The sequence below is a fragment of the Geospiza fortis genome, unplaced genomic scaffold (genome assembly GCF_000277835.1).
Source record: "Geospiza fortis unplaced genomic scaffold, GeoFor_1.0 scaffold43, whole genome shotgun sequence".
NCBI lineage: Eukaryota > Metazoa > Chordata > Aves > Passeriformes > Thraupidae > Geospiza > Geospiza fortis.
The window spans coordinates 1,684,071-1,708,211 of record NW_005054431.1 but is presented as its reverse complement, the minus strand read 5'-3'; the positions used below and the strand labels follow the sequence as shown (position 1 = coordinate 1,708,211).

At 42.7% G+C, this 24,141-nt stretch overlaps 1 protein-coding gene across 1 annotated transcript in view; it reads left to right on the top strand.

Moving 5' to 3' along the window:
* The window catches only part of RASGRF2 (Ras protein specific guanine nucleotide releasing factor 2), a 152,377-nt gene that overhangs the window by 127,510 nt on the left and 726 nt on the right, over positions 1 to 24,141 (top strand). Inside the window, 8 exon segments of the mRNA XM_031061921.1 lie at positions 9,274 to 9,386; positions 15,634 to 15,694; positions 16,175 to 16,278; positions 18,024 to 18,108; positions 19,097 to 19,294; positions 21,991 to 22,070; positions 23,071 to 23,224; positions 23,483 to 23,515. Coding sequence (XP_030917781.1) covers positions 9,274 to 9,386; positions 15,634 to 15,694; positions 16,175 to 16,278; positions 18,024 to 18,108; positions 19,097 to 19,294; positions 21,991 to 22,070; positions 23,071 to 23,224; positions 23,483 to 23,515 — 828 coding nt within the window.

Sequence of the window (24,141 nt, the reverse complement as noted above, 5' to 3'; positions counted from 1 at the left end):
AAGGGAAGGGAAGGGAAGGGAAGGGAAGGGAAGGGAAGGGAAGGGAAGGGAAGGGAAGGGAAGGGAAGGGAAGGGAAGGGAAGAAGAGAGAAAGAGAGAAAAGAAAGAGGGAAGTGGTGGAAGGAAGTGGCGGAAGGAAGTGGCGGAAGGAAGGAAGGAAGGAAGGAATTTTTGTACATCTTGTGCAGATGGTGCTTCATGGCACTTACAGACTGCTTTGTCAATTCAGGCTGCTAATAAAGGACACTTAATCTCAAGAGCTAACTGCAGCCATGTCAAACTCTCCTATGTGAAATCAATTCCCTTTTCCCATATAAAGGGTTTAATTTTCGTAGAGGCTAAGTTTGCTAGAGAATTAACTCAGTAAGAGGTGTAAGTGGGAAAATTGGTTTGTTTGAAAAGCTGAACAGCCCAGAAGAGATTACTAAAATCTATCTTGGTATCATGGGAGTGATTAATCATTTCAAGTTACTGGGAGCAGCCTATGTACGCCAAGTTTTGACTCCCTGTTAAATTAAAGTCAGAATCAAGTAAATATTGAGCTGTAACAGAAGTGACAGCAGGCTTTTATTACAGTTTTGTGCTACTCCAGGTGCTTATTGTGTTCCAGTTCATATTAAATGTCTTCTGTGACTTGAGCGGATCCTCTATGCTAATTAAAATTTATGTGATCATAAAAATGTGGAAACTTTTTGCCTATGTTAGGCAATGACTACAAGTAGTTTCACTGAATTCTTTTGCAGTTGCTTTTGCATCATGTTTACAATTGGCATTGTAAAAATACCGTTAAAAATATGAAGAGGACAAAAATAATAAGTTCATTGTGCATTTTCAAAGTGGAAGCTGTTACCTGCACTCCCTGGTCTCTCACTGCCATTTATTTTTTCCATGGCAAAGGTGTGAGATTTTAATTCTTTAGTTCTTCTTGTCCATTGTTCTTCCAATATAGCAAATAATCCAAAATGCAAGGGCTTTGGCATGGAAAGTAAGAAATGCTACAGCAGCAGAGCATGTAATCAGATTTTTTGTGCTGTTTAGTTGTGAGACTAGGGAGAGAGAAAGGACAGGCCTGAGCAAACCAGAAAAGACTGACTAGTTGCTGCCAAAAAATATGGGACAGGACTACTTTAATGAGGACTAGTGAAGAATTACTGTCTGGCCAAACAATGTGAAATGTTGGCAGTAAAGATGTAGAGTCCTGGGAGAGCAGTAGCTCCAAGCTTATTTTACAGTGACAGCACACACTGCAGATCCTGAGCCACCAGTGTCTGGTGAGGGATCCCTGATTCAATTTCCAAAATGACAAATCAATGTAAGCATTGAAATTCTTTAAGAACGACAGACCTGCCAAAAACTTTTATACCTTTTAAGGTATTTGCATTGTTCTCTGGATACTCAGCAACCTTGGTTGAATTAGCCTTCATCTTCATGAGCAGCCAAGAGCAGGTTTGATTCTCAAAAGAAAGGGCAGATTTTATTCTAAAACAACTCCAAACAACAACAACAAAACAAAACCAAAGGAAAAAAAAAACCAACAAAAAACCCCCCAAAAAACCCCCAAACCAAAACAACAACAACAAAAAAAACCAGCTTACAGAATAAGTGAAAGTAAGTGAAAATAAGTAAAAATAAGTGGGTGTTTGCAAAGCCAAATGTGCAATTTTGATCATTTTCCCTCCACCTGGCTTTGAATTTGGTTTTGCTGCAAAAACTCCCAGCCCCAAATGGGAAACTTCTCTCTGTGCAGAGACTGTTCTCCTTGCAGTGTCCCAAGATCTTTGTGGTCATCAGCAGCCCCCACCACGACTAAAGGTGTCCAACCACACACCCTCCCTTTTGGCAAAATGCCATTTCCTCATCCCTGGCTGCAAAGAGAATCAGAGTCAATGGCTGTGTGAAGTGGGTCCTTATTTCTCTGTCAGCTGTGAGATGGTGCTGCAGACCTCCTTTAGTGCTGCAGCTCCTGACCAATTCTGCAGCTCTGTCTTTGTGCTCCCTGACTCACCAGGCCCTAAACTGCTGTCCTGATGCCTTGTGCACTGGTGCAGGACTCACACACAGCCATCTGCTCCAGGGATCTGGCATGCATCATCCCACTTCACTATTCCCTACCCTCCCTGCCTCCCTCTGGAGCCCTTTGGCTGGCTCAGCCTGCTGCTCTGCTGCATGTAGGAGCGTGGGTCAGGCTTAGTGCATTAACCAGGGATGCAGGAGTTAGCCAAACAAATGGTTCAGGGCCTTGTGTTTGCTCTCTTTGCTCTAGAAAATCCTTGGCTGGGGTTTGGAAGGTCTGTGCTGGGGCTGTGCTTCCACTGCCTTGCAGCTGTGTCAAAACCACACTTGGGGATGGTTCAGTGTTGCTCTGTTTATATTTTTTTTTAATTTATCTGAGCACGGACAGCATTTAATGTAGAATTGTCTGTGAGCAGAAAACAGAATCATTAAAATTAGTGAATCAGCCTATTCAGTGAGGATAGGCTTTCATAAAGTGGTTTTGTTGTCTTGAAACGATTCTAAACAATTCTTTAAAAAGAATTAATTGCTCTTAAAATGTGGGTTATACACTATAGAAGCCTCACTTATAATTCAAGTAAATGTACACATGGTAGTGCCAGATCTGCAGCCCTTTGTGGAGGGCACAAGGAGCTAATGAATGTCCTGAGGAGCTGCCAAGGCACAGATAAAATTTTGGGAACAAGCCATCCCCAGGTGAGGTGACACATACTTCACTGTTTTTACCACCCTGAGCAAGAGCAGCCAAACCTGTGCTGCTCATCATCCAAAACCAGCACAGTATGAAAGGTAGCTTTAGGTATTCCAGATTGTTTTGTTTACATTTCTGTTCTTTTTATTCCATACCCCTCCTCTTTTTTTCTGGTTTTTTTTTTTCATTCAGACACCTGCACACCAGCAAATCTTTCTTTGTGCCCTAAATAACAGCAGAATGCTCGTGTTTACATTTTGGTTCTGAAATGTGACTGAGAGGAGCAGAGCAGGATTCTCCAGTTGCAGACAATGAACACACGAGTGATGAGGCAGAGGATCACAGGGAGCAGGAGCTTTGCTGGGGACAGAAAGGGCTCACGAGGATAAAACTCCCACTGGCTCCTGTAGAGGTGGAAAAATAGGGAGGCAAAAGGGGGCCAGGGGCAGAAAGTCTCAGTATGAGTTTAATTTTCCAAGTGGGGTCTTGCAGCCTGGTTTTATTTAGCAATGCTTCCTTGCTTTTTATCTATCGTGGTGCAAAGCAAAGCTCCTTCTGCTCCTGTGGCAAGCAGGCTGAAGTGGGTCTTGTCCAAGGAGGAAGGGTCCACATCTGGCCCCTGCAGTCCCCCCAGCTCTGAGTGGCAGCTGAGGGCTTGTTCCCAAGGCCCTCTTGCAGGTCTCAGCTGGAGCAGCTCTCTCACAGCCTCCTGGCTGCCTGGCAGTGTCCGTCAGTCACTGCCTTGGTGTGAACAGACAGGTGGCTGCTCAGGAAGGCAGGAGCCTCCCCTGAAATGGAAAATGCAAACCCCCTCCCTCTGAATTACATTAATTTGAAAATTAAGGGGCTCTCAGGCAAAGATATGGGAATAGAGATAACAGTTCTGTACTAGGAAAATTAAAAATACACAAAACCAGCACTGCCAGGGTCAGACCCTGCCCTGCCCCCTGTGTGTCAGGGGGTGGCACAGCCCCATCCCATGGGGGCTCAGCCCTCCTGCAGTGCCAGCTGTGCTGCTGCTGGAGCAGGGATCCTGCACAAGGGGGGAGTTTTCCTCTGCAGCTCCAGGGCTGCTGCAGATGGGCCTGGGCTCCCTCTGGCAAGGCAGGGCAGCAGAAAGCTGCTCCTCTGGCAATGCAGGGGGCAAAGGCTGCTGGGGTGTCCCCAAGCTCAGATTGGATCCAGGTAGGAATGCTTGGCTCCTCCCCTGGGCGCAGCATCTCCCCATGGGATGCTGGAATTGGATCAGCCCTGCAGGGACACTCAGTGGCCATGGACAGAAGGTAATTAATAATTAATGGCCCATGGACAGCAGAGATCTCCTGGAGGGAGGATTGGCTGTGGCAGAGATAAAGAACACTGCCCAATGAGCAGAAGAGAACTGCCCAGCTCTGACAGATGGGAATAGAACACACACATATCTTACAACCCACGACAGTCACAGAGTGACCACAAGGCCTGGGGAGAGAACTGTGGCTCATATTTGGGAATACAGGTCATGATGTGTGCCTGGTGCCTGCCCAGCCCCACTGCAGCTCGTGCTCTTGGCCATCCCCACGGAGCTGTGGTGAGCTTCCAGCAGGAGCATTGCCACTGGGAGATTCTGACAGCACCTGGGGAATGGGCACAGCTCCTGGAGACACAGGGCTGCCTCAGAATAGATTATTTCAGTTAGTTAAAAATTGTGTTAGCTCACATGAATTTGGCCAATGCAATTTCTTTCCATTTCATTGGAATAAAAAAATAGGTAGAAAATCCTCTATATGAGCCCCACTTACCTCATATTAAATGGTATAAAGTAATGAATAAGATATTTGGAGAGTTTATGCTAAGTTCATTGCAGAAACATGAACAAACTACACTTTAGCCACACTTAGCAAGATACACTGTATTTTGACTACATTGGAGATTGACCCCAAGCTGCCTTGAAACAGCTTGTTTCTTGAAGTAAGCCAGATTTATTTCAAGCTCAGGGATGAATTTTCCTGAAAGCCAGTTATAATTCCATTTATCTCTGCCTTCCACCTGTGCCAACGTTTTGTTGCATGTGAATTTACACAGATTTTGCTCAACACAATTGTGTGTGGTAGGTGAAGTGTGGTTTTGTGCTTCAAAATGAAATACTGTAGTGGAGGACTGCAGCAGTGAGTAACTTCACTGAGCTCTGATAGTGTTTGATCTGGTGTGCACGAGATTTAGACTCACTCATCTGCTGCCATTGGAGTAATTACCTGCTTTCTTTTTGGCATGAGGACAGTTACAGGAAAATTGTAAGGCAATCCCCATCCACTTACAAATATTCCAATTTCCTTGCAAAAAATCATCCAGTGGACCTCTTTCCCCTCCTGCCTCTTTCTTCCCTCCCTCCTGTTCTTTTGGAGTTCTTCTCACTGGCCTACTCAAATATAAATCATGTTTCCTGTTTTAGCTCGATTTTACCTGTCTGGATTATTCAGTGTTCCCCACATTGTTTAGATGCAGAATGTTTCCTCTCACTGAGGAACACTTAAAGAAAGGGGAGAGGGAAAGCTTCTGGGGTTTTACTGAGCTCATGTCAAATCTTGAAAATATATTCTCTGTATAAACCACCTACAGTAAATCTACTGGTTTTAGTTTTAAAATGCATCTAGCATAGGTTTTTTTTTTCCCCTTGCTTTCTTCTGCCTCTGCTGCACTCTCTTTTCTTCTGCCAATGGTTTGAAATCTGAGTAATTCCCACAAATCTTTAGGCTACTGTAGACTCTAAAATATATTAGAGGTATGTGACCCTCTAATAGAGAACTGAACCACTGTCAGATTGAAATGTGCTGCTGGGAAATTGAAGGATTCCTGTCTGACCCACTGTATTCCTTCTCTGATACATAAATGAGAACTAGAAGTCGAAAAAGTGGTGTAAAATTATGTAGGGAGCTGCGATACGCATGTATCTAAGGCCATAAATAGCTACCTGCCTGTGGATCTCAGTGTCCTACAGTATAAACAGATAAATATTCATGTGTGACACCCATAAATACAGCTAGAGATAATCTGCATGTATTTAGAGTTATTTAGTTATTTTTAAATTATACTCAAAATCGGTTGCTAAGTCTTTTGGTGTTTGTATCATTCTTATGATACAAAACTTTCAACCTTTCTCCGCAGAAGTTAAGTGCATGTACATGTTTAAGTGCAATATTTTCCCTGTTATTTTTTTAATATATATGGCTCATCACAATGGAATCTTAGTACCATTTAGATAACGGCCTTCACCAGAAAAAGAGATTAGTTCTTCATTTTTCTTCTGATTCCCACCTTTATTCATAGGATTTTTTTTCCCCCATCACACTATGAGAAACAGATTACATTACTTTACAAAAGAAAAGCATAAATTTGAGTTTCCCCAGCAATTCCAGCATAACTATCTTATGGCAATTACTCAGTAAAACAAGTTGTAATGTTAATGACCAAATTATTAATTCTCATTATTGGAAGAATTAGCATGTAACCATGCAAAAACGGGAAATGCTTTAGTTTGGCCGAATCTGGTAATTATAGGTGAGGTTCTCCCATCTTATTTGCAAATGAAAAAACTTTTTAAATTCTAGACTTTTTTGGTCATAGGTGTGTTTTCAATAAAACAAGTCATCCTGAGAGAAGATACCTCGTAATGAAAAGAATGAACCAGTTGTGGTTTGAAAGCTGTGCTTGGAGATGAGATCCTGGCCAGGACGATGTGATCTGCCCGAGGGTTTCACCCAGCACGGCTGGATGAGGATGGGGGATGTGTCACCTCCTGGGCACCATTCTGCCCATTTGGGATATTTCTGTAGCACAGGCTGCAAGAGATACCATCCTCTTTCACACAGTGTCTGCCACTGAGGTGCAGGAAAAACTCATTAATTACACTGGTTGCTTAGGCTTGTGAAGACTCAAGGTTTCTCCTTGCACTAAGTTTTGATAGTTTTATATTTCAAATTATGTTCTTTTCAAAACCACCGGAGTGCACAGTACTGTCATGTAGTTTAGTTACATTCCTCGTGTTTTCTCTAATTAATCCCATTTCCATACCCCAAATATATGAAAAGGCTCCATTGTCTTTCCTTGCAAACAGCTAAAACAGCTCCTAAGGGAGGCATTTCAGAGCGTGGCTATACAAAATGTGCTTTAGAAAACAGAGTGCAGTGCCCTGCCATAATTCTCTCTTGGCTTTGAGCTGAATGTTTGATACCCCAACTTTCTGTTCTCCAACGCCCTCAAATACGGGTAAACATCTCCAGAAAAAATAAAACACAGATATTAATCGGTTCCAGAGTGTTAAATAGCTGAGGCCCAGGTGAGGAGATTCTGGAGGAGTGAGGAGGACATGCTGTAATAGGAGGGAAATGCCCAGAGCAGGTGATGTCTGAGTGCTGTTAGGAAAATCAACCCACAAACAGCAGAGGTTTATGCCCAAAAAGGAGACAGAGGAGTCCTTTGACTTTATTCCAATCAAGGCAGAGGCCATGGGGCATTCCGCCAGGGGCTCTCACATTTCTGGAGGATGCAGCCTCCTTTTTATCCCAATTTCCCAGCCACATTTCCCTTCTCTCTTTCCCCATTTCTGAGGCACTTGAGAGGTTCAGACTTCCCAGAGCACCTGATCCCAAAGATTCCCCTCTAATGTACAACCCTCCCTTTCAATTTTTAATTGTTATGGAATTCAGGGGTTTTTCTTCCCCACTGTTTCTGTCATCTTTCAATGTATAATTTAATTTCTCAGCAAACCTAAAGTTAATTTGTAGAAGCAAATATGTTTTTCATTTCATCCATCAGTGGAATCCTTCCCATTGTTTCTTTTCTCTCCCAGTGCTGGTTTTGTCCACCAGCAGACCCACAGCTTGTCTGGAAAGACAAATCCACCATTCCTCTGAGCGCTGACATTGGAGCAATAACCTTTCTCAGAAATGCTGTGAGCGTGGCTGTGGCACGTCCTGTGATGAGCACTCATTCCCCTCCTGCTCTGAACTGTTGCCTCTCATTTCCAAATGGGGCTCCACCTCAGCTTTTAGCTTTTGTATTTTTCAGATTCTGTGCTGCTTTAGTGTGTGGGTCTGGGTTCACATGAGGGGATGGTGAGCTCTGTGCACAGAGTGGGAGACAAAACAATTCCTGCTCCAGCTGGGCACCAAGGACAAATGACCCAAATCTCAGCCCAGGAGCACAAACCCCGTGGGCTGGAGAGAGAAAAACAAGCAGGGTGGGACTGCAGGGGCTAAAGCTGGAATGGGACAATGAACTGCAAGGTGCAAATGGAGCAGAACTGATCCCAGGGACAGAGCCCGTGCCCGGCTGTGCATTTTGGGGCCATTTTGGTTCATCTTGGGTGCAGCCCTGGCTGGGCTCTTGTGCTGCCCAAGGTGCATCCATGGAGGAGATCCTTTGGATAAATCCCTGCTTTATTCTGTGCCTCTGTCCAGCCTCTGTTCCAGATCAGCCTTGATAAAGCATCACACCTGTCCTGGTGGCTGTGGGAGTGCTCTGGTGCTCACCTGGGCTGTGCTCACCTGGGCTGGCTCTGCTGCTTCCAGAGGCACACATCTCCAGAGCCCCTCACCACAGCAGGGGCTGTGGGCATTTTTTGGGACTGAAACACCACGCTTTTGTGCCGAGGTGCCAAATCTTCCCCATTTTCAGTAACTTTGTGCCTCCTGTTGCCATGGAAACGAGAGGGAGCGCTGCACACACGTGGTCCTGCTTGCAGGCAGCTGTGGGTTATCAGGGAGGATCTGTGGTGCACCAGGCAGCTGAAGGGTTGGGGTTTGTTTTCCTATCAAAATGCTATAAAACACCTGAATACAAGAATTTTTGGAGTCTACCCCAAGAGCTGCCTGTAACTTCCCACCTCAAAGCTTGTACATTCTGTGTCTGTAGATTGTCCAATACTGTCTGATTTCTCCAAATTCAGATAAGTGATCTTATCACATGAGATAAGAGATCAGATAAGATCTGATCAGGTTGAGATCAGGTTGCTGCATGTCTCTGAATCTCAGTCCTGGGTCAGGCATCAGTCTGCCCCGGAGGTAATTAAAATGCTGAAGCCCTTCAGTGTATGGACAGATTATTTAGTGAATTTATTGGTTTTAGTACTCCACAAAAAGCAGACTTTTCAGCAGGGTGGGTATGAGATAAGAAACACCAGAGGGGAGGCAGATGAACAGAGAAACTCAAGGCAGCAGTGAGAGGAAGGGTCCTGCCCTGCTGGGCAGTGGTGCCAGAACTGCAATTAAACACAGAGAGGATGTCGTGGGTCTTGGCCAGATGCAAGTGATAATTCAGAAAAGGAAGGTTCCCTGATCATCCTGTCTCACACAGAAGGCAAAGGTCAAAAAGGAGAAAAATCCCAGCCTTTGGGTGATCCTACTTTTGTCGCCAGTTTGTTGCTGTACCACAGCTTTCTCCAAATATTTTCAAATGTAGTATAAAAACAAAACCAAACAAAAAAATTCAAACCTAATTGAAAAAGAAAAGGCAAACCCATTAAAATATAATTTTTCAGTTGTTTGTTCAATGCTGTTAAGAGTAAAGGTAGTAAAACTTTTTTTCATTTTCAGGATTTTGAGCTGAACAACGAGCTGAAAATGAATGTGTTAAATTTGCTGGAGGAAGTTTTGAGAGACCCTGACCTTCTGCCACAAGAAAGGAAAGCCACTGCAAACATACTGAGGTAAATGCATTTCTAATTATTTCACACGTTAACTGTAGCACAGAAGGAGACAGACTGTGTGTCATAGAATTCACAGGGCTAGGTTTCCCTCCAGAGTATTTAATTTTAGAGGATTGCTACGTGTTTCATGAGCCATAAAGCAGAGCCTGTTTTAAGTTTCATTCATAAAAATACCTGTATGGGAAAGCTTTGCTGCAGAACAGCTGGCAGCCTTGAGCTCAGCCCTCAAGTATGAGTAAAAACAGCTCTGTCTGCAAAGTGTGAATATTTTACAGCCACTGGTTTCAAGTCCATTGCTCTGCAATCCTGTGGCGCTGTAAACATTTAAAGACTGAGCAATAATTAAATAAATAAATTAGTTGAAATATGTGTAGACTAAGGAGTGATTAAAATAAAACATAATGAAAACCACAGATATATCTACAGTACTCTTTATTAACATTTATGTAAGTATTCTGCAGATAAACCAATAAGTGTGCAATACATAGAGTATGCCTGAGTTTTCTAAGATCACTTGACAGGTTTCCAACAGATATATGAAAAAAAAGGTCTGAAAAAATCACTTGTGAGGACAAATATCAAACAGAAGATAAAAAACACAGATAAGTTCTTATTAAAACCACGTTCCTTGTTACATAAACAAATATAATCCTCCTTTTACTAATACTGTGTGTGCTGTTATTCCAAGTAAAAACATTGGTTTATGTTTCTTTGGAAGAGACGGCGAGTCAAAAGAGCAAGAAGGATGAGGATGATGTGGGCTTTGATAATGTGTGTGACAGCAAAGGTTCTACTCACAGTGGGTAAAATTACCCTAAAACATTCAGCTTCTTAAGGAAATGTTTTAAAACAAGCCTGGTCTGCTCCTGAGAGAGTAATGGATTTATAGGCCTTTACCATACAGCAATTTCTTGTACCCAGTTTCAAATGAGCCAATTTCCACTTGAAGTTTCGTCAGAAAATGGACCTGTGTATTTATGTGTAAACAATGAATTGTCCCCATCTGCATCCTTTTACTGCTGTTCTAGGAAGTGGTTGTTATTGTTTGTCCTCTCTCCCCTCCTAGAACTCACTACCGAGTACCTGAGCACAGTGTCTGATACACCACTGAATACAGTTCATCAGATATTTACATTTTTACAAATTTTTCAAAAATTCAGACTGAATTTTTGACCATTCTCTAAATTATTTTTTTTTTCAAAGCAAAAAAAAAAAAAAAAAAAAAGGAAAAAGAGTTTTTTTTCTTTTAGCCTTGTCTAAAAACTCTTTTATTGATTTTCAAGGCTGGCAGTGCTGTTAAACATATGTGGGTACTGGACAACCTGATGTGAATTATTTCAATCCTGCTTCTATGTGAATTAAATTTAAATACAATTTCTTACCCTTTCACTGGAAGGGGGAGGTGTTCACATCTCCCCTGGGAAATGTCTGGTAATTAAGAGTGATTTCCAGAGTTTAACAAAACACTGTAATTGCTGCTGGAGACACAGGCTCTCAGCAAGGCTATACAGATAATTGAGTAATCAGTTATAGGATATAAAGAATAATTTTGCAGGCTATAAGGATATAATAATCCTTATAGGATATAAGGAATAATCAGCAGCTGTTTGTGTGTAACTTTATCTGTGATACTGACACAGGAGTGCACGTTCCTTTGCTCTTCCACAGTCCTTAATTTTTATTGCACATTCTTCAAATAGAAATAGTTATAAATAAGCTTTAAAAAAAAAGTTTTAAAAAAATTTAAAAATAAGCTTTATTCCTGGTGGGAGCAGGGACCTGCTGTCCCTGTGGAGACTGAGCACTCAGTCCAGGGGCATCCAGGGGTCCCTCTGCTCCTCAGCCTGGTGGTGCACTCAGAGGCAAAGCCAGCTGCTCTTTGGCAACTCGACTTTGCAATAATCAGGATATGAAAAGGGGGAATAGCTTCTGTCAGGGGGCTTAGCTTTCCTGGCAGGTTGTGGATGACCTTGTACAATTCTGGAGCTGATTTCTGAAGGGTCAGAAACGAACAGAGTCAGGAGAGGTGGCACTGACCTGCCTGTGTCCTCTCTGACAGCACAACTGCAGGAGCCCAGGAGGTTCATAGGTTTCCAGGGCCAGAGGAACACAGCTTTTTGTACATTTCCTCTGAAAGCAGAGGTGCTGTGCTGCAGGAGGAGGCTGTGATGATGTGGGGTCTGTTCTGTGCCCCATGGTGCCCTGGCTGGTTCAGTAAGTCAGGACTGAACCTGCTCTGCCCTAGACTGGAGAGCTCTGGCTGTTTGTTGTCTGCAGGGATCTCTGTTTGCTGCAGAACCAGCTCCTGCTGACCCAGAACTGCTCAGCTTTGGGCCAAGGCTCCCCTGAGCCACCCTGGAGAGGCTCCACGTCCTGCAGGGTCCCTCCCACAGCATCTCTCCCTCTTCTGCAGCACACTGGGGATCCTTTGTCGGGCTACAGTCACTGTTCTGAGCATGGAGAAAGGGCCTGCAGTGGAAAAAAATATTTTCCCTTCAGCCTTCCATAGGTCCTCAGGGCCATTATGAAGGGTTTGCATTACCAAGGAGCCCTGTGGTGGGACCCTGTGGTTACCTGAAGCCCCAAACCACAAAACAAAGGTCAGGCAGGGAATGCAGCACTCCTGCCACAGTCTCTCCCTGTCACAGAGGAGATTCTCTATTGTATTTGGGTTCCCCCTAGACAAAGTCAGGAATCATGAATCTGACTCCATGTTCTCAGAAGGCTAATTTATTATTTTATGATACTATAATATATTAAAGAATACTATACTAAATTATACTAAAGAATACAGAAAGGATACTTACTGAGTGCTAAAAAGATAGTAATGAAAACTCGTGACTCTCTCCAGTCCTGACACAGCTTGGCCCTGACTGGCCAAAGAGTGAAAACAACTCCCAGCAGAATCCAGTGGAACAATCACCTGTGGGTAAACAATCTCCAAACACATTCCACATGAGCACAACACAGGAGAAGCAAACGAGATAAGAATTGTTTTCCTTTTCTCTGAGGGCTCTCAGCTTCCCAGGGGACAAATCCTGGGCGAAGGGATTTTTTCAGAAAATGTGAATGCCACAATCCTCTTCACCAAAATTCTCTGAATTTAGGCATCCTGGCTCTTTCTGCATGGACAATGCCAGAACCCAGGCAGGGACTTGTTGTGAATCTCCTTGGTCTCTTCCCTTGCAGAATGTGCAGAGCTGGTCCCAGGGCTTGTGTTTCTCTCCTGGCTCCTGTTCAGGGTCTGGCTTGGAGAAAAGCTGCTCAGCCTATGCCCCGCTCCTTGGAGAGATGTCATCCTTCTCAGCTGAGGCCTGTCATCTAATTCTGCTTAGAGGGGAAATACAAATTACCTGGAAGTGAAGGGCTTTTTTTACTATTGTTACAGAAATTTAGAAACCAATTTGTTTGAAGCTTTCTGACAGCATGCTTTTCATGAGCAAGACCAGATCTGTCGTAACTGGAAGATTTGGTGAAACTTTCGTTCAAAAGGTTTCGCTGGAATGGGTTGAAAATGGGAAGAAGGAGAAATCCAGTTGATGTGTCTTTCATAAAAATAGTCACTCACCCCCTTGCTAAGTGAGTGCTGTAAAATTTTGTTGTTTGCAGAGGTGCTTGCTGCAGGCATTTTGTATAAAACATGTATTCTATCAGAATTCTGGGTTGCCTGTCAGCTGTCACTGTAGGCCCTGGCTTCCCCACATCTCAGTTTTTGTAGTCTACTCTTGAGTGTGAAAGGTTGACAGATGCAGAATGGGCTTAGGAGAAGCATTTCTTGTAAAAAATTCCATTTCAAACATTCATGACAAAACCTTCATGCTTTCTGGGCTTAACACTGGTATTTTCTATGTCTCCCTGCAGGATATTGGGTAAAAATATGTGTTTTTACAAACTGCCCCAGCCTTTGCATGCCTACACATCCTTGGAAAGTCCATCCCCTTGTTAGCAGAGATCAGAGGAGCAGGAAGGGTTGGTTTGTGTTCCAAAGATCCATCAGGTCAGCTCTGGGAAAGGCACTGTTTGGAATATGAATGACAAGGAAAATGTTGATGGGAGATGCTGAGCTGCTTCATGCCTTGAGTCATCAAACAAAGCAGCTGGTATTTCTTGCTTGATGGGATTTCTGCTGTGTGGACTGACAGGGTTTCTCTTCAGGGTAAAAATGCTTTTTTAAATTCAGTATCTGTTCTGAAAGCTAGGCAAACCTCCCAATGTACATTTTGCTTGAGATTTTGTCAGCCTGATTTACTAACTCTGGAAATCTAGATAAAATTCAACTGATAATGAAGCAGGAAGGTGTAAGTTCAGACTGAACAGCAGTTAACAATGTTGATAGATAATCCTATCTGGAGAAAAACAGGTTGCTTCCAGAAACAGCTCCTCCTCCTTCTTCTTCCTCAGACTAAACATAAATGAAATTGAGGGATATGCAGATGTCAAAATGTGATGGATGAACAATTTTTCTGCCTTGTAGGATCTCACTAAACAACACATTTCAGGCTCTCTAACTTGCCCTAGCTTTTAAATATTTTTAATATGCTTTATGTACCACAAAGAAAGGACAAGACACATGCTTAATACTTTAAAGTTGAAAATTATTTTAATATTTGGCCTGGTCAGGCATGAGGAATAGTGAGAGAGAGAAAGAGATAGTCTTAACTGGTGATTCTGAGAATTAGAAAGATATTTCTTTTATATTTTCTTCATTTCTGAAGATACTGGAGGAGTGACTCTGTTCAGTCCTCCCCAAGCGTGACACTGCTGAGCAGAGCCCCTCTGCGCCTTTGCTGTCTCCTGTGACTCTTCCCACAAGGATCTGCTTCTTCCCAGCTCCCAGGAGCTCTGCAAGGAGGGCAGTAGGAGCTGTCCAAGCAGGGCTGGGCAGCCCAGTGAGTGTCCCCAGCCCTCTGCTGAAACTGGGGGTCCCAAGGCTGACAACAGCACAGACTGATGTGGAAGCTGCTGTTGATGCTGTCAAAAAATTACCATTATCCAGTCTTCAGATCTGTTGTCCTCTGCAGTTTTCATTGTACAATATTTATGGATGAAAGGAGAGTTGGTTTTGGTTTTTTTATGAGACCACTGTGCTAGGAAAAAAGCATCTGTTTAGAATGACAGACTGAAAGCCTTCATAAAACATGAGATGTGATGGTAGAGAGTACCAAGAGGCAAAGATTAAAGTTAACTGTTTTCAGTCTTTTCATAATTCATATTTTATTTCATATTAAGCAAATACAACAATTTCTGTATCAAAGGCAAGAACCTGATCCGACATAAACATAACATAACATGAAGTTACATTTAAGTAACTCAGATTTTACAAGACTGATGAGAATTCCTGGGGCAGAGGCGCGGGCCCGTGTGGTTCTCATTGCCAGAGGCTGTTGTCACAGGATGAACGGCACCTTCCTGCAGGCCCCCAGGCACGGGGAGCAGCGCAAAATAAGCTGCTCTGCGGGACAGATTGGCAGGCTATTTACAGGAACTGAGGCTGCACTCCTTATTATCCGGGCAAGGAGCTTAGGGCTCTCCTGGAGAGGTAAACACGCCTTGCCCTGCAGGCACAAGGTGTTTCCAGCCCTTATGGGGAAAAGAAAAAAGAAAAAAGTTTGCTTTCTGACAGCCTTTTGCATTTCTCTCCTATTCCTTCTCCCTGAATCTTCTCACCCCTATATTAGATAAATCCAGTGTTGTCAAGGTTTCTTTGTGTCTGTACTTCCCACATGAAGGGGTAAGATCCTGTAATTATGTGCCAATATGCTACATCAGGGTAGGTGTTTGATCAATACTTACTTTTGGCTAGGTAATTTTTGACCCATTACTCTGAAATAACCATAATAATCACAGGTTTCCTGTAGCAGAATTGGAAACGTTCATTAACACTTTTATTACTGAAAGGAAATCATGTCCTTGCTACAAGTACAAGCTGCAGTGTGCAGTCCATTCCGCACACTGAGCTAACCGTGGGACACTGAACAGGACAATTTCCAGGATTCATTAGCTGAGAGATCTTAAACCTCCGTTGAAATATTTCATCTTACATGTCTCTGATGTTGTTTTACACATTTTTACACATTTTACTTAAAGCAAGACATGACTTCTTAGGCTACAGATTTTTTTTTTCCTTTACCTCCTCAATTGCAGCCTTAGGATTTATTTTAAATAAACCATTTTGCTGATCCATGATAAGGTTTTGTCATAACCATGGGCAATTATATTTATATAGGATGTTCTGTTTATTTTTCAGGACTCTTTCTCAGGATGATCAAGATGATAACCATTTGAAAATAGAGGATATCATTCAGATGGTAAGTTCATCTTGAGAGTTAAACATAAATACTCCTAGAGAAATGTTGTGTGTTTGAGTCAATAAAATGTAACACAACTGCCACTTGTAAAGTACTTCTGGATAGATATACTGTTTTTATACCAGGAATGTCAATTTCAGTTTAGAGATTGTAAGATTTTGGAGCCCCTATCAAAAATGAACATGTCAAAACTTTAGTATTTGGATAAAACCTCAGGGTTTAAAAAAAGGGGAAGATATTAATATATATGAAAATACAAGTGGAGAATATGCAGTGTTTATTAGCCCACATTCATACTCCTGAGCTGGTGTGTGCCTGTTCTATGAATTTCCAGCCGGGTGTTTGTGTTGTCTCCGATTGTTGTTAATCCTCATTTCTCCTGATCCCGAAGTTAATGACAGCCCCACTGAGGGCTCCCAGGCAGCTGCTCATGCCCTGTTGCCCACGGAGAGACCCCTCAGAGCTGTCCTTGCTTTGCAGGCAGACTGCCCCAAGCCCGAGTGCTTCGAGACGCTGTCGGCCATGGAGCTGGCGGAGCAGATCACCCTGCTGGACCACGTCGTGTTCCGCAGCATCCCCTACGAGTGAGCTTCCTGCACACGGGGGTGGGCTTTGGATAACTCCCGGCAGCCAGCAGCTTTATGGAGGTGGCCAGCTCCCCAAAAGCCACTCTTGTTCACAAGTCCTTTAATAATGGCTGATTCAGTCTATTGGAGAATGAATTATTTATTTAATAGACTGTCTTGGTTTGAAAAGCCAGGTGTCTGCTAAGGAATGCAGGAACCTCCTATGAAATGGAGAGTGTAAACCCCCTCTCTCCAAATTATTATGATTTTGAAACTAAGAGGTTCTCAGGCAAAGATATGGGAAGAGGAATAACAGTTCTGTACTAGGAAAATTAAAAATACACAAAACAAGCACTGCCAGGGTCAGACCCTTCCCTGCCCCCTGTGTGTCAGGGGTGTCACAGCCCCATCCCATGGGGGCTCAGCCCTCCTGCAGTGCCAGCTGTGCTGCTGCTGCAGCAGGGATCCTGCACAAGGGGGGAGTTTTCCTCTGCAGCTCCAGGGCTGCTGCAGATGGGCCTGGGCTCCCTCTGGCAATGCAGGGCAGCAGAAAGCTGCTCCTCTGGCAATGCAGGGGGCAAAGGCTGCTGGGGTGTCCCAAAGCTCAGATTGGATCCAGGTAGGAATGCTTGGCTCCTCCCCTGGGCGCAGCATCTCCCCATGGGATGCTGGAATTGGATCAGCCCTGCAGGGACACTCAGTGGCCATGGACAGAAGGTAATTAATAATTAATGGCCCATGGACAGCAGAGATCTCCTGGAGGGAGGATTGGTTGCGGGGGAGATAAAGAACACTGCCCAATGAGCAGAACTGCCCCAGCTCTGACAGATGGAAATAGAATACACACCCATCTAAACCTGAGACATAGACACTAAAATAACAGACATAAGACTTAAAATAAACTAATACCACAGAGGAATAAGGACAAAAAGAAAACTACTAATAGATACATACATATCTATTAGTAGATATGTACATACAGCATGAGGTTAAAGGACCTATTAATGTTACTGCTAGTGAAGAAATAATACAACTTAGCATTGCTTCAGTGGATCTTCCCATCCAGTTGTTGGTGGGGCACACATGGAGATCCTTTCCCTCAATCCCCAGGGAGGCATTCATGGAATCTGTGTCCAAACTCCAGGGAAAAGTCTCAAACACTTTCAGGGTGTAGGAGGCTTCTGCCTCGGTGGTAACTTGTGTGTCTTACAGTTGTAAACCAGTCAGGAATATTTCTTTTATCTCCTCCCACATCTGCTCTCCAGACTGAGATGTTTGTTCTTAGCTGGGGCCTGAGGCCTTTTGGTGCTGGAGATGATCCCTTTGGGCCTTGCAGCCTGGGTTATCTCTTCATATCTGCACCCCCTGTCTGTGGTAGAGAGGGGAGGACAGTCCTGGCACAGAGTGTCCCTTGTGGGGCCAGTGGCCACCAGGCTGGGGTGGCCACCACCCTGCCAACTCAGCCCCCGGCAAAAGGGTTTGCGCACATACAAGGATGACCTGGTGTAAATAGGGTCACAGTGCTGGAAATTGGGATGAGGTGACAGGGGAGAGGGGATAAGAGAAAAATAAATCTTCTGTACAATATTTACCATTTCAGACAGCATTAAAATGGTATAGTGAGATGTTGGAATTAGTGTAAAGCTGTGTCATTAGCTTCCAGCAAATTGAGGTATCCTTGAAATCTGCTTAGGCTGTTACAGATAGACTCTGTACTGTGTTTATGAAGATTTTGTTTGCTTTTTTCTCCCATCAATTTCTAGAGAGTTCCTTGGGCAGGGCTGGATGAAAATGGATAAAAATGAGAGAACGCCGTATATTATGAAAACGAGTCAACATTTTAATGATGTAAGTACTCTCAAATACAGACTTGCTTTCTAGGAACCCCATGGACTGTCTCTGACCTCTGGAACAGAAATAGTGGGTTGTGTTGCGATGTGATGTGATGTGTTATCTATTGGTGACTGAATGCTGCAGCCTCTTTGTAATTAGCAATTTAAATCAAAGCAGATGAAGATTCTCATTTTCAATAATTGGTACTCAGCATTTTAGTGGCAATTTAAGAGAGTAGAACATTTTAAACCGTAGCACAGTGCCTTTCAGCCTACTGAAGAAACTTCAATTTCTCCAGAGAAATTTAACACCAATCCTGTTTAATGCCTTTGTCTCCCTACGCGTCTTTCTCCTTTATCATTTTCCTTGAACTTTACTGGGAGACTTCCAAGCTGATAGCTTGGAGACCTTCCCATTGCATCCCCAACCCTTCTTTCCTGTCCCCATCCCTTCCACCTGCCCCGAGCTCTGTTTCCAATGTTCTTTCCCTGGGTTTATGAATCACAGAATCACTGGGTTGGGAGAGCCCTTCAAGACCATCGAGTCCAACCCAGCCCCAATCCCCCAACTCAACCCTGGCACCCAGTGCCACATCCAGGCTTTGTTAAACACCCCCAGGGATGGTGACTCCACCACTCCCTGGGGAAGCGATTCCAGAACTTTATCACTCTTTCTGTAAAAACTTTTTCCTGATAACCAACCTACATTTCCCTTGGTGCAGCTTGAAATTATGTCCTCTGGATCTGTCAGTGCCTGGAGACAGAGCCCAGCCCCAGCTGAGCACAGGCACCTTTCAGGGGGTTGTAGAGAGTGATAAGGTCACCCCTGAGTCTCCTTTTCTCCAGGCTGAGCACCCCCAGCTCCCTCAGTCGTTTGTGTTCCAAGAGCCATCATTTCTGTCACGCTTACCTGGGGGTTTTCCTGCCTTGCCCGTTAATTCCTGACACGTTAGAAGGGATTGTGCTCCATCACCCTGAGCCCCTGCCTCTCTCTCCATGGCCAGATGAGCAACCTGGTGGCCTCTCAGATCATGAGCTATGCGGATGTGCCCTCGCGCGCCAGTGCCATCGAGAAGTGGGTGGCGGTGGCCGACATCTGCCGCTGCCTGCACAACTACAACGGCGTGCTGGAGATCACCTCGGCCCTCAACAGGAGTGCCATCTACAGGCTCAAGAAAACCTGGGCAAAGGTGTCCAAACAGGTGAGAGGGACACGGCCGCGGCGGGCTCTTGTATTTGCTGGGATGCCTGTCGTTGGAAGGAGGGATGAATCTGAGTCCGTGTTCTTAGAAGGCAAATTTATTATTTTATGATACCATATTATATTAAAGAATGCTATACTAAACAATACTAAAGAATATAGAAAGGATGCAGACAGAAGGCTAAAAAGACAATAATGAAAACTCGTGACTCTTCAGAGTCCTGACACAGCTTGGCCCTGATTTGTCATTAAGTCAAAAACAATTCACATGAAACCAATGAAACAACCACCTGTTGGATAAGCAATCTCCAAACAAATTCCAAAGCAGCAAAACACAGGAGAAGCAAATCAGATAATTATTGTTTTCATTTTTCTCTGAGGCTTCTCAGTTCTGTTCCCATCCCCTGCCGTGCCCAGGGGCTGAGACAGGGCCCCTCCTGTGAATATTGCTGCTTTTCCACCACCTGGGATGTAGGAAATGGAAATATAGAAACTTCCACAGATACTGAAGGGTTTGAGTTGCAGCCTTGGAAGAAGCTTGGATTGATGTAAAAATAAAAGTACACAGAAATTAAGCAGAAAAATTATAAACTTGTGTTTCTATAGTTGTAAGTAAGTATATGCTTTAAGTGAGAAACTGTGTTGGGTAAGAGGGTGAAGGGTTTTATAGTGTAGTAATGTAATTATATAGAGTAAGCTGAGTTTAGATGTTATAATAGAAACATTTGTGTGTACGTGTAATTTAATGTATAACTTTATTATTATCTATAATTATGGATAATTAATCACATATTACATACTATATTTATTATTATATATTATTATACACTATAGATAATAATATATAAATAATATATAATTATATATATTATTTTGTATATATATGTTATATGTTATATGTTATATATGAATTATATATTATAATATATAATATATAATATATAATTTATAAAATAATATGTCTATAATACATATTTATTATAATATATAATTATTATAAGTATATATATAATTATATATAATTTTATCCTATTGGATAAAAGCATCCATAGTGCAGCAGAATTAAGTAAAGGTGATAGGTTAGAAAAACAAAAGAAACTTTGTAACAACTTTCCTTTGCATTAGAATGTTCTATGTGGCATTGTAATGAAGAACTTGTGACTACCTTGAGCTATGGCCGACTTCTTACTCCTCTAAAATCTCACAGCCTTTGAGGCTGATGTTTATCTGAGTAATAAATTGCTTTTAGCCCAACAGTACTCCTATCCCTTCATTAAGGTGTTGATAATAGTGGGACTGGCATTTCCTGTCCAGGAATTTTGCATGTAGCTTTTGTAATCTGTGGAAACAAAATGTTTTCAAGGTAATTGAAAGATGCCAGAGACTATTTGGCCTGAATGGCTGAAATGTTCAAGTAAACTAAATTTAGCTATTTTCTGATAGACACATCTGGTGGTTACAAGCTATGGTTAAAGTCTGGTCGTGTGCCTAAAATAGGAACTGCCTGTGCAAAAAGCCTGTAGGAAGGTCAGGACCTCTCAAATTCCTGAGCTTTTCTACCCAGTAAGAGACTGTTAATAAAAAATCTTCTTTCTCATTTAGGAGCTCAGGTTTAGGTGCAATGAACACCTCCTTTAAACCCTTACTGGCTGCTGACAATGTCAGCAAAAACTGCCAGCCACAAAAACAAGACATGCACATTTTAAAAAAGGCCTGTCAGGATGAAGATAATCCACTTTTTTATGTTCTGTGTTCTAAATGGTTCAGAGAAATACAATTAAAATAAATTCTGACTGTAGCACCTTTTCCAGTCAGGTTTTTCTCAGCTGCTTCACAGCTGGTGCTACGTTCTTCTATTTTAAAATCTGTTTAAAATTCTTTCAGTACAAACTTTTATAAGTGAGTTTACCTCCCAAAATTTTTATGGATAGAATTTGTTTGATTTTTAAACTTTTCAATTAAAAAATAAGAAACCAAACCCACACAGACTGATGTTGTGGCACAGTCCTCTGGTACCTATTGGGAATGCAACCTGGGTTTTTCATCAGCCTGCCAAGTAGAAGAAAGTGACTCTGTCTGCCTACAGCTCTCTCTTAATTGGAAATTCACTTTCAAATAGGATGAATTTCTCATCATTCTCTACACTCAAGTCTCAAGTCAGTAGCATAAATGGGCCGAAAATCAAATTTATTTCACTTAAGAAAGAACTGGGGTCTGGTGATGCCCACTGACAGTGATTTGTGTAAGACATGGATAAATTCTCATTTACCTACTCCGCTTTTCTCTGGAACTTGGAGGCAAAATCAGCGCAGTGCAAGCTCTGAGGCAGTGACCACCCCTTGCTGTCACCAAATGCAGCTGAGGATCCTCAGCCACATGTAGGGTCTGTAATGTTGTTGTGCGCACAGCAAACTGGATTCCAGACCATCAATGTAATAAATCTGTGAGTTTTCCTCCACTTGCAGGCTAATATCAGCATAAACACAGGTTCTGTGCATCACTCATACTGCTGCCTAATCTCCATTTGCAGAAGGACAAAAGGAACTGCAGTAAAGCTGAGTTCTTCATTCAGTAATGCCTGTTGTACTACTCTAGGAAATGGGGTGGGGATGATAAGTGAATTACACCTTTGATAGAATCTAATTCCAGTCATTTACATGCACCAGCAATGACATCTGAAATGCATTTTCTTCCCAGACAAAAGCACTCATGGACAAGCTGCAGAAGACGGTGTCATCTGAGGGAAGATTTAAAAACCTGAGAGAAATGCTCAAAAAGTAAGCCTCCCTACAGTATACAACTGTGTTTTGTTATAAACAGTGGATAGTTCATGGTAAAGATTAATTGGCTGTGATTAAGCTTTAATTTTTTTTTTTTTTGCCTAATAACCTTTTAAATTCTAGGTTGGTTCTATTTGGCAATATGGTTGTGCTGCATATGCTGTGATTTAATACCCCTGATGGGTCAACATAGTAGCTCCAGAGAATTACTGAAACAAATTAAACTATTTTTCTGTGTGAACATTCCCTGTTGGGGTTTCACTTACACTGATAAACTTTTTCAATAAGTGTAAAGCCAGCTTTATAAACTGAAGTTTTCATGAAAAACTGGATTGTTCTAGTTAAGAATTTTAGGGTTTGGGACTAAGCCTGTGTCAGGTCACAGACCCATTCCTATGACAATAAATTATGATTCTGTCAAAACATTATGAGAGGAACACAGGGACAGGACAAAGGCACAGGGATGTTTCTTCTCCTGTGACCTCCCAGCCTGCTGCAAAACAGCCTGCTGCTTTTGTGCAGCAGTCCTTGAATATTGTTTTCTTTAATTGATTTGCCGGATTTGATTTTGTTTGACATTCTGTGATTTTAGTATCCAGCATATTCCATGTCAAGTGTTCTACAGTTTATGTAGAACTGATTTCAGCCGTGCAAAAACCTGGATTTTTGTGAACTTTGTAATTGGGAGCAGGCTTTTCAGAATTGAGTGGCATAACTACCTCAAGTGATCTTGAGAGGAGCTGAGAACTGAACAACCAGAATAATTAATGGTCTATTTTAAAGATGCCATTAATATTAGATATTGGGCAGAATGCATTCAATTTATCACAGGCAGATCAAACATAACTCAAGCAGAGCCAGAGGAGCTGTTTGTCCTGGAAAGGAATACAATCCATGGATTAGAACTGGGCAAAGTAATAAAGAGTTTGTGCAAGTTAGAGAAAAATGCATTTGCAAATGTAGCTGCGGGCAAATAAGCTGATTTGTTGGTTTACAGCTGTAACCCACCTGCTGTTCCCTACCTTGGGATGTACCTGACTGACCTGGCATTTATTGAGGAAGGAACACCCAACTTCACTGAGGAAGGCCTCGTCAATTTCTCCAAAATGAGAATGGTAATTTTCAGTTTCCTGAAAATGCTTCACCAACAGGTGTTTAATTGTGTGAGTTAATTATTGATTTCACTGCAGCTCCTCTGAATTTACCTTTGGAGAAGCTGCTTTGGTGCTGTGCGCTAGAGGCAGCGTTGGGAGAGCAATTACTCGATCCAGTCTTCTATCCCCACCTTCTGGCAGGCTGGGAGTTTTCACGGGCTGAATTTGTCCCCAGTTCACTTTCTCAGAAAGGACAGCAAAAGCAGCTGCCTGGAGCTCGTGGAGGAGCAAGAAAAAGCTTTTTTAAATAACCAGAATTACAGGAATGCAGTGATTCACCAGGAAGCAGTAATCACAATGTTCTTTTCAAAGTGTGCTCTGGTCTATCTGAAAAGCACTTTAAAGTTGATGTCTCTCCCAGCGCCGTGTAATGCTGTTTTGTAACGGCTCCTCGGAGGGAGGCATGGAAATTTCTCCTCTAATCTCAGCTTAATGCCCATCTTAGGGCTACACTCTGCAGCAGTCACTGGAGGCACAGAATGGGGAGGTTTCATTATGGGCAGGGTGTTTGCTCACTCAGGGCTGGCTGAGGGATAAATGTTTGCTCTGGGAAAGTGAAGTCCTGGGGAGCTGTTGGGAGATGATCTCTACCCTTCCCTTCCCTCCTCCTGACAGAGGAGGAGTTAGCAGAGGCTAGCAGAGACACAGTAAAGTCTTGTCAGGAGTGAAGTGTTGTGGCTGTAATTGTGACAGGCGGTGATCCCTACCAGGTCTACAAGTAAATAAATATATAAGCTTCCTATAATGAAGTTATATATTTTATATATATAAGTTGAAGTTATATGTGTGTGTGTATACATATATATATATATATATATATGTGGTTGGTGCAGAATTCTTGCTTTGTGTGGCTTGGCTGAAGCAGAGCTGTGCTTGAGCTGACACGCATGTGTTCTTTTTAAAGATCTCCCATA